The following is an 11,439-nucleotide window of genomic DNA, read 5'->3' as shown; positions in this document are numbered from 1 at the left end:
TACATACTAATAAATTTTTCATCAATTGAGGGAGAGAGATGAGAAAAACATCAAATGGCTCATGCAGCTGAAAAGCATGCCATTGTCATCCACCTGGGTACTTTCATCCCATCTTTTAATATTTTACAGCTTCCCTACAGATCCCAGTAAACTTTATCAAGCCAGGACTCTGATCTACAGCCACAACTTCATTTTGCTTTACCCGAGATAGAAAAATGGATTTCAATCTTTTGGCTACAGAGAAATTAGTGCCTTTCTTTTGTTTAGATCAGCTTACGGAAATAACTGCATCCCTTTCAGAAAGAGGACAAGGAGTATTCAGCAAAAGGCACTTTGAAATTGTAGTGCCTGTTTTTGCGTCGCTGTTCTGAGCGCCTGATCCAGAAGCAACCAAATTCAATAGCTTCTCAGTTTCAACAGTTATTGGATCAGGTTTTAAAGGGTTATTCTTTACACTCCTTCTAATGCTGTGTCATACCCAGACTTCAGAGCCAAAAAAGAAGAAAGTTTATGCATTTGGCTTTGAATATAGAATGGGATCTTAATTAGCATTCACACTCAGCTTAATTCCAGTCAAAAAAAAGTTTTTATCATTAGTAGAGGAGCAAAAGGTAGGTTGATGCACGTCATGTCTCTAAATCTTATCCATAGATCTCTCTGATGGAAGAACCAGTGCATACACTACCATCAGTACATGTAATTAGTGGCAGTATGCACAAAGAGGTATATCCTAACTAGATGCTGGAAAAAATATGTGAAGCATTTATCTGTATGTAGAAGTACATGAAAAAATACTAGAGAGTGGCATGATTATATCCGGGTGCCTCTGCTATAAAAAGCATTTGTATTACCCTTACTTCTCTGAATAAATTCAAATGACAGCCCCATTTCATTTCTTCATTCAGTCTGGAGGCCAGATGGCATTAGAATCATTTACTTCACCTTGTTGTGCTTAATTACTACAATCAACACACTATTTTCCAAATTAATCATAACAAAGTAATTTCATTAGTAACACAGCAGGCTGTTGAATTATTAGCATCATAACAGTTTGCAAACAATTAAACTTTATTTGAACCTTAAAAATTTGCAGAGTAGAACATTATTGTAAGATCTAATGGCAGTATACTACAAATCCAGAACAGAGCAAATAATCAAGTAAAACGCTGTACAAAATATGACTTGCAATCACCTTTTAAAAAATTAGCTGTCTTACCGTTCACGGAAAGACAAGTGCAACCTCCGTACACAAAGAAAATAGAGCAATTAGCATTTTCTACGACTGAGTTTTGTTTAAGTAGTATTAACGGAGATTTTCTTATCCAAAAAAGGTTATGGTATTTGCACAGATTTAAAGTAAACAATTCTTCCATGGTCCATTGCTGGTTTATTCCAAGACACTTCCAAGTGGGTTTCAGGACATCTTTCGCAGTTTGAATTTTAAGGCAGTTTGTTTACTCCCCCCGCCCCCAATATGTACTAAGAGCGGGGGGGGGGGGGGGGGGGGGGGGTGAAGCCCTGAAGGAGAGCTACAGACAAAAGACACTTTATTCCTCTGGCTGCCACCACCCAGGAGAGAAAGCGCTCGGCGGGCCTACTCCTCATCGCTTGGGTAAGGACTCCCTCTCCTGGAAAAACGGCAGAAGCGGCGCCGAGCCGCGGGGAAGGGGGAAGGGGACGGCTCGGCCTCCTCCCGTGCTGTGAAAATTTGCTGCCACCTACCGCCGCGGGCGCGCAGGGCAGGGCAGGGCAGCGCAGCGGGGCGCAGCGCAGCGCAAGGCAGCGGGGCGCAGCGCGCCGCCCCAGCCCGCCGCCCCTTCCCCTCCTCCGGGCGGCGGCAGCGCCGGCTCCCGCACAGCCGCGGCGGGCTCGGCGCCGCCGGCCCCGCGCTGCTCCTGCTCCTGCTCCTGCCCTAAATCAAGTTTCGCGCCTATGCACTCAACGCGGGAGGGGTGGGGGGGTTACCCCCAAAAAAGTAGGCGGTGGTGGAATCCGGAATTGCGTCATTAATAAAAAGACATTGCGGTGGGCAGATTTATTACGCTGCCACGTTAACGAGAGAGAAGGAGCTTTTCTAGCCATGATGTTAACGCTTCATATTCTGTACACAATCCACAAGTACACTTGATAAATTAAAGTAGTAAAAGATCTGAAGACTATAATCTATCATTTTAATGCTTCACTGATAATGTACAGAATCAATTTCAATGACTATCTCTTTCTTACAAAATTACAACAAAACTCTGTACCCTGTTTGACTCCTATTAGAATCCAGTGTACCGTCAAGTATCACGCATTAGCTAACATAAAGCACAACATCTTAGTTTAACTGAAAGGATCTAATTCCCAGTTCAGACTAACATTACCTTTTAACCCACAGTGTTTCCAGGGCCCGCCTGAAGCGTAAACAGCACGAGCAACTAACAAGGGGACCTGCACAGGCTCAGCAATTCGCAGACTGGCTTGACCTGCCTCTTTGGCAGATCAAGGGTCTCACAAATCAAGCATGTGGGAGGATTCAAAACAGTTGATCTTGCATGCTAACAGTAAAGCCCATATCCAAAACAAGAGTATTTAAAGTATTAACTCTGACTTGCCCAACCCCTTGTCCACAAGCGATAGTATTTTAGTGTACTTTTTTTATGTTTCAACTGATATTTTTAGCCACAAAGTTCTGGATTTGACACTAACACTGCATGTAGCTGTTACTAATCCAGGTAGAGCTGCAGATGTCTGCTGCACAACTCGTATCAGAAATTCTACGTATCAACAAGGTATCCAGATTTCACTCTGCGAAAGTATCCGTAAGGTACAGATAAAATATTTCACGCTACCATGAACAAAAATCATTCTTACCTGCCATTTAGCTCATGTTGACTTAGCAAAAAATGTGGGGCTTAATATATTATCTTTTTACAAATTTTCACATAATTCATACCTCCAAGTCAGAATGGTATCAGGGCAGTATTACCACACAGGCTGATTTATTACATCAGCAAAAGAACCAAACTTTCATTTTGTGGTAACAAAATATTAAGAATCAATACAATACTACATAGATGAGAAAAATAAGATCATTGGCTAAAACACAATACAAAAAACATTTGGAAGCAGAATACCCTGAAGACTTGCAATATTACACATAAATTTCCCTTGATTTTCCTAGGAAACTGCACAAAACGTACAGTGAGCGTGAAAAGGTTAATGCATGCATGAGCTGAGTAATAGTTTTCTACTTTTGAAGTTCAGCTTGATTTTTCTAAATCTGAGGAACAGGAAAACATAGCCAAATTCCCTGAAAGAACACAAATCTATAGCCATACAAAGTGCTGCTATTACGCTTAAGAGCAACAGGCACTATTTGGCTGCTTATGCCTCATATGTTAACTACAATCTATGTCATTTCCTACCATTACAATTCTATAAGAAGTGGCTAAGAAGAACATTTCCGCAGAATTATGATCAATTACAGTTTTTAATGTTTAATATACACAAGGCAATTATTTGACTACATTCACTGAAACCACAAAATGTGTACAGTAGAATCTTCTTTCAGAGGCTGGGTCTGTAAACTGCAGCTGCACACCACTCTTGATTTCAAGTGCAGATTTCTCCTGATTAGGGAGAGGGAAGTTGAAAGTTCATCATTAACCAAAAAACCTCAAACATGCATATCAAACACATTCCAAATATCTATCCCCTTCCACAGTTTTCTGCACAGATAGATACATGCATATTACTAAAGTAACAAAAATAACTAGGAAAGTATGCTAATTTTATTTTACAAAAAAAAAACCCAAACCAAAAAAACAGAAGAGGAACGTAGTTATAAAAATATATCATCTTCTGTATACTATGGTTTAATATTTCATAAAGAATCCCAGAAAAAGTGCTTTAATTGAACCTTCAATATATTCTGCCATAATCTTTATGTTAACAGGACTCCTACAAAGGTTCCAGGAAAGAAATACTTATGAAACAGAGAACAAGGGAACACATAAGCCATTACAGAAGATTGGATTAAAATGTACTTACCCAGGCCTCTCAAATATCATACATCTCCATTATGTAGGCTTTAGGCACCAAGCCAATGGTTCCCTTCATTTCTCCTACCCACCAGCCAAATCTATTGTACTCCTAATTGAAAACAATATGCAATATTAACCTTTAGTCTGATATAAATGCAACAGAGTTTTGTATGCAACTCCTTATGGATGCTTTCTCTTACATACAGTTATAATAATTTCAAAAGAAAATTAAAACATATCTTTTTGTTAGAGGCATTCACATGCAGAGTTAGGCAAAGACAGAAGCTAAATTTTAAAAAGGCCAGGCATACGCAGGAAAATTTCTTAATTACAGCCACGCTTCTCTGTTAACACCTACTAAAAATAGCCAACCTCTCCATCCTTTATTCATCACAAATATAAAAACCTTGTCTTTGTAACTAAAATCTAATAGCACAATGTTGACATACAAGAATCAACTGGGATTCTTTCAGTATGACAAGGCTAAACTCTAAGAAACTTAACAATCAACTTGTTTTAAAAACTACTTTGCTCAAATGCGAAGGGAACACTATATATCTAATACATAATCTCTTTCTATGAACAAAGTCTACTATTGCTTTAGGCTTGCAGAAAATTCTATGGCAGATCTCATATGTCTGACAGATGACTAATGTACTTTTGTTTGAAATTTGTTTAGGCTTAGTGAGATAAATATGAAACAAAATGAATTATAATAGTTTAAAGAAATAATATCTTCCAAAAGCAATACCAAGTAAGAGTATTGTGGGATCCAAATTTAATTTTTTGCCTATGAGGTAAATATTTTAAGATCAATCCTAACAGCAGTTCAATAAATTGTAACAGCTGAAATTGCACACACACATATATTGAGTTACAAATGAAGCATTATTAAAACAGAGACCCCATTCAAAATTGAATGATTAGTAAGATAGAAAATTACTTTGGAACAAACATGGAAAATACAAAATACACAGATATCTCTGATAAGCAACATCTGCTTCCTGCTACACTGCTCTTCTGATGAGAAACGCAAAAGGCTGTAGGATTTTGAATTAATGGTCCTACTGAGATGAAGCTATTATTTTGACTGTAGATAAAGTTTTTCGGTTATAAATAGTCAAGTGGAGCTTAAGGGTTAATGGAGTTTCATTAGAGCCCGAGCTATAATGATTTGCTGCTGGCATATTTGGCCTGGTGGAGAGTTCTCTAGGGTCCTATGAGGTACTTAGTGTACTTAGCTCTCCCTGTGCTTAACTACGATGAAGCCCTGTTGATGGCCCACTTTCATGTGGGCCCAGGCTTTTTTTGTTGTTGCTTTTTGCCTTTTGGGGTTTTTTTTTAAACACACTTGCATGCAGACATGCACACACTTTTATATTTTCTTATTGTGGAAGGCTGAACACCAGTCTTAAACATTTTCCTCCTTCTCTTCACAGTGAATTGGTGATTTAAAAGATTCTATCTTGCTATCCATAAAATACTGCAGTAAGTGTGATTTAAATAAAATCCACATAAAAAGCAGCAGAAAAACCTTCATTTACGATGTGAACACACAAATATGAAAGCTGCAAAAATAATTCCACCTTCTTCCCCCTTCCACTGCAGAACAGACTGCTGGGGATGGGTCTGATCTGAAAGTCTAGAGGTATCTGAACCTGATCTTCAGCACAAACTGCTCTCCACAGAACTTAAGAACTGCTCATAATCTTTCCCATGGGGGTACACATTACACCCCAAATCCTTAAAGGTTAGATCTGTGGTTTATCTCACAATATACACGTTAAATATACAAACTGGATTTCTAGACTGAAGTGGGAAATCGCTGAAAGGAGCAGTACTCACGTATACTACTGGAATCTCAGCAATAAATCTCTCCAAGAGAAAGCAACAAAAGATTTTAAGCTGTTACATGGAACTCATGAAGTGACTGACAAGAGTGATTAAGCAAGTTTTGCTAGACATCAGCCAAAAAAACAAATAATACATGAAATGAGGGAAGTGGCTTAGTTAAGTGGTCATTAAATTGCATATGACAAATAGCATAGAAAAAGCCTGTGGACTAAATTATCCATTGAAAATGTTCCACTTCACAAGACTACATGAACTTAGAAACAATTGTTTTTAAAGAAACAATTCAGACACCTCAAATTAAAATTAAAAGCATGCTGCTGTTTTGAAAACTTTCTGGTTTTTGCTACTTACTAACACCACTTACTGCTCTGGCATGAAGCTAAGTGAGAAGATTAAATGAATGTTGATGCAACGGACTAGTAAACTAATTTAAGGATTCACTGCAACCATTAAACCATACAGACAATATTGCAACACAGAAGCTTTTACTTTACATTACTATTCTTTGCATGGGTCTCAAGAGCAACATGAATCCCAATTAAACTATCTGCAGTCTATAGAAGTCTTAACAAAAATATAATGCAGATACCTGGCTACCAAGAATATAAAACTTTAATCTCAGGTTTTAGAATAATTAGATAGCGCTCCCTTTTAAACCGATTAAAGCACAGATGTTTCTCTTTAAACTCCTAACCACTCCTTTCTGTCCTCAGTATCACAAAAGAGTGCTTACTGGTCAGGCAGATAAGCAGTCCCCCCCCAGTCCTTTCTTGAAGTCACATATAAAATCCAAATTGATATATTGTTTCTATCAACGTTACCAATTATAAACTCCTTCATAGCAATATAATTTAATTAATACAGTGCTGTTGTGAGGTCCATATGTCTATTACTGCTACTTCAGATGTGTAGAAAAAAGTCTAAAGCCCAATTTGTGGGAAATAATGATTAATACACAGAAGGATATGAATACAGTTACGATTTTTAGATGAATTTTGAAGAGTTGGGAAGCACGGTGCTTTTGCAAGCATCAGCTTCAGATCCCAGGTACCACTGGGTTTACCATCTGGTATCCCTCACTGCATTCAGCTCTTAACATCACTGCTAACGTAGGCAAGCGACTATACTTCAGAAGGACTGATAAAATAATAAAGAGTCCTTTAATCTACAGGAAACCATTGTAGTCAATTTATAAGAAATATTGCATCCCTTTGTAGGATGTGTAATTATTTTCTATTAATCATGTGCTATAAAGCTACATTATGTGGTTATTCTGTTATCACTAGAAAGAGGCCTGCAGTCAGCTCCTGACAATGTTAGGTAATTACTAACACAAAGCTTCTTTCTCCGTATGTAGAAATGCTATCAAGATCCAGAGGTGCTGTGATGCTCGCTGTATGAAAATAACTCTCCAAAGAAATTCAATAACTGCAAAATGAATTGCTCCAAGGCAAATAGAGGGATAGGAGAGGGGGGCAGGGCCAGATCCAGCCGCCCTGCAATGAGGAGAATGCACAAGTGTGCGGCCAGGGCTCTGCCATGTGACTGGGAGCACATTTGCCATACCAGGCAATGTTAGGCAGGGGCGGGGGGAGGAAGGGGCCACCGCAGCCCCTGGAAGACAAGCACCGGGGCAGTGGAATATATTATGCCAAATAACACAGAACAACCACCTTAACTAATGACCAAGTGCTTTCAAAGCTGCTTCTGTTTTCACTGTCTGTAAGAGTGGATTTTTTTTTTTCCCCCAGCAGAAATTTATTAACTGAAGTGAAGTAATTTCACAGGCAGCAAGGAACAGGTTATGGCTTAACATTTAACGTGCTAGCAAAACACTCTGTACAGCATGCTATGATAGCAGGGGAAAAAAAAAAATCCCATCAGGGTTTACAGGCTCCTTAAATGCTCTCAACTGAACACACTGTGAGCAGATGCTTCTCCTTGTCCCCATCCCACCAAGTTCACTCTACTGATGTGTATGTACCCGTGACTCCGTGAGACACCGATCATAAGTTTTTGTACTTAGGGAAAACACCCTAGGTAGAAACACACTACCTGTTTTTTACAGGTGTCTTTTAAATCCAAGATTTTTGTACTATATAGAAGAGAATTTTGATATGCAAGAATAGAAAATGTTTATATGCAAGAGGATTTCCAGAACAGTCTCTACCATTAGAACAGATCCTCTGCATAAATGAGGATCTCCAGATGCTTTGCACCATATTAACTTCTACTGACTTCAGCAAAAGTTGAGAACATCTGGTCCTTGTGCAATTAGTCCCTATTGTTCAATACATATGGTATGTTTTTTGTGTTTGTACTGTGGGGTTTTTTTATTTGTTTTGTTTTTTAAAAAGAGTTGCTGAAAATCATCATTGTGTTTCGATGCCTTGAAGAAAACAATGGAGTTGTGTTTTAAAAAAAACACAACTGAAGTGTGTGAATTCAAGATTTTTCTCCTGTCCTCTTCCAGTAGCACTATAAGTAATATTAACTTATGGGCTGAAGATCTGAAAACTTTAAAACTGAAAAGCAAAGCATACCTATAACCTAGTTTGGGGTTAAAATAAGTAGCCTCTCCTATCAAGCTAAAGATGTGCAGGAAACGGGGAGAAATTCTTTTTTAAGACTACCCTGGGGGGCAATTTTGGCAAGATAATATTTTAAAACACCTCTAATTCATCCAGGAGATTCAGACTAGCTAAAAAACTTTAGAACTTCCTTTGGTGTAATTGCTGAATGATACACTATCAACCAGGGAGCATTTTTGGCACAGAACAGCATTTTCTCTAAAAAGCAGAAAATGATAAATGTTTTAGATAACTGAATAAGACTTCTTCACAGGTAGTAGAGTTGTTTTAAGAGAGCAATAAAATGGTCATCTTTAAGAATATAAGCCTCAGATTTATTGTATGGTTGCGTTATTAGGTTTTATTTCCTGCAATGACATGAGACAAAATAGACACCAATTAAAGAGTTCCAATATAAATCAGGGTAAGCACACTGAATTCTGAACCAAAACTGGCCACTGAAAACACCCTGGAACGACAGAAGGGCCATTTTATTTTTCCATTAGATGACACAATGCCAAAAATTTTTCTAGTCAGGTACATAAATGCTTACATATTATCAGTATGCAAAGCAACAAAGCTAGAGTCACTTTGCATTAATCTATCTTAACTAACCTTCCATTTAAAGGCCTTTGTTCTTATCTCATGTTTAGCCATGTATCTATTTTTTTTTCTGTAAGGAATATACCTAAACAAGCCAGAAGAAGGAAATATACAACTTAGTACTGTATTTTAGTTTTGATCAGAAGCATCCCTCTGAAGTGAATCTCCCAATACTCTCACTTCTCCCACCTTGGCTCACTTTGCAGAGCCGTCAGTCTCAGAGCACACACACTACATTTCTTTCAGATGAAACTAAAATGGAAGATGCACTTGAATGTGCTCTAACCACTAATGTGTTCTTCTTCCACAAAACCAGGCTAGACCTCTTCGGTCAAACCCCTTTGAAAACACACAGTATGGACACCGGGGCCTCAGCACTAAGTGTTTCACTCTGCAAATCTGTTCTATTGGTACTGCCAATTTGCTAAGGTAGACAGACATAGGCAGTATGGTCATGGAAAGAGAAATTACTGTTAAATACGGATCTCAGTATGATCACTCAGAAAGGAGCTTGACAAAAAAAACCACTCAGGATTTTAGTATGCCTATCACATCTTTTTGAAAAATACCAAATAAATACATTTTATGAAGATTAGACAGATAATGTACAAAATGCTCTCACTGATTATGAAACAGCTGCACTGTTAAGTTGTACTTTATTTCATAAGCAGTAACCTGAGCTATGGAGATTTCTTTATTTGTGTTTTCACTAAGCAAAAAATACAGGTTGAGATGTAAGTATTCTAACCAGTTTAGCAAACTAGGCATTGATACAATTTAAATAAAGCAAGAGGAGCAATATGTTACATATAAGTTTCTATGTGAATGTGTTCTAGAAGAATGAGCAAGGTTTCAGTTTGGCAATGTTTACTTCCTTAAATAGCTAAGCATTATGCAAAGACAAATCCCCCATAATTTGCTTTAAACTGAGCATCAGAATTCAATGTTAGTGCCATGAGCATGATTTGCATGCTTATACTCTGATAATACAAATACCTATGCCTGACTGGTGTAATTACTGTAGAAAAGCATGTTTTCCATGTTTTAAAGGTGCATTCAAAAACTATTTTAGCTATTATCTAAATATTTATGTCCATTGCGGCTTTTGTGTGGCAGAAGTTCTATGGGCTCTTACAAAAATCTCCCACACTGGAAATGCACTACCACTGAATAAAGGGTAATCTAGATACCAAGTTAACACTCTACTTTCATGGAAAATTTTAGAGCAAAGGGTTAAGTTATAGATGAGATTTCCATGAATCATGAACACCAGAGTGAGCAGCATTATATTGCATTGGCATGTACTCAAATAATAACAGGGATTGAGATATAATTTCTGATTTTGAAGTATCAGTTATTGTTTTAATGCAAATATAAATATAAATGAGACGGGAATTAAATTAGTTTAAAAGTCAAGAAATGTCAGTAATTCTACTAAGCAGGTGCCTGCTAACATCTAAGTAAATTTCCATTACTACATGCATTTAGCTGATGAAACTATGGAACTTCCCAACACAAAACATGCACCTAAAGCAAACAAACAAATACTGCAAGTACTGCACTTGCATAAATTGTGCATACCAAACTTTAAAAAAAAAAAAAAAAACAACCAAAAAAACAAACGGCTACTTCCACACACAGTTGTCTTTGTTTCTGGAAATTGATTTCTTGAGTAGATCTATGGAAGATTTGTAAAAAGGATTGTTATGTCATGGTTTGTCTCCCCATTTATCATACAGGCTTGAAAGCAAAGGCAAGCTCATAAATGAGCAAGAGTTAAGAGCAATCATCCTTTTAGAAAACAGGATGCTCAAGTATTGCATTTCTAATAGTCAATATTAACTAAGAAGCAAATACTAAGAAGTCAATATTAACTGATTAATTAATTAATGAGTCCCTCTACCAGTAAAGCTAGAAAATGTTTTCTACTGCATAGCTGGGGAGAGGTATATAGTTTTCTGAAAGTTCACATGATTCATAGCATAAGTTATAAAAGCCACTTGACTATTCAAACATATTATAAATTAAAGTGATAATAGTATGAGTTTATCTGTACAGATATATCGATCAATCTGAAAAGTTAACTTTTTTTAAATCAAGTTAACGAGTACTGTTGCAACAGTTCTGTTAATTCTGCTCACATTAAAACTTTTGAAGTTGAAACTCTCAAAGGTAGAAAAACCTAGAAAAAAGTTTTGGGGTTTTTTGTGTAAGAGCCCATAGAACTTCTGCCACACAAAAGCCGCAATGGACATAAATATTTAGATAATAGCTAAAATAGTTTTTGAATGCACCTTTAAAACATGGAAAACATGCTTTTCTACAGTAATTACACCAGTCAGGCATAGGTATTTGTATTATCAGAGTATAAGCATGCAAATCAT

General features: G+C 37.3%; 1 protein-coding gene across 3 annotated transcripts in view; it reads right to left on the bottom strand.

Annotated features, from left to right (window-relative positions):
* Nucleotides 1-1,050: 1,050 nt before the first annotated feature.
* SKAP2 (src kinase associated phosphoprotein 2) overlaps nt 1,051-11,439 on the bottom strand; it is a 123,015-nt gene continuing 112,626 nt past the window's right edge. For all 3 annotated transcript variants that reach the window (XM_069772861.1, XM_069772877.1, XM_069772871.1), the window contains 2 exons: nt 4,036-4,137; nt 1,051-3,614 (listed from right to left, as the gene is read on the bottom strand). In XM_069772861.1, the coding sequence (XP_069628962.1) occupies nt 4,045-4,137 (93 nt within the window). In that variant the 3' untranslated portion in view covers nt 1,051-3,614; nt 4,036-4,044. The remainder of the gene's footprint in view (nt 3,615-4,035; nt 4,138-11,439) is intronic.

Source organism: Haliaeetus albicilla, chromosome 2, assembly GCF_947461875.1.
Source record: "Haliaeetus albicilla chromosome 2, bHalAlb1.1, whole genome shotgun sequence".
Lineage (NCBI taxonomy): Eukaryota > Metazoa > Chordata > Aves > Accipitriformes > Accipitridae > Haliaeetus > Haliaeetus albicilla.
The sequence above is the reverse complement of the archived record's forward strand: the minus strand, read 5'-3'. Positions and strand labels throughout refer to the sequence as shown.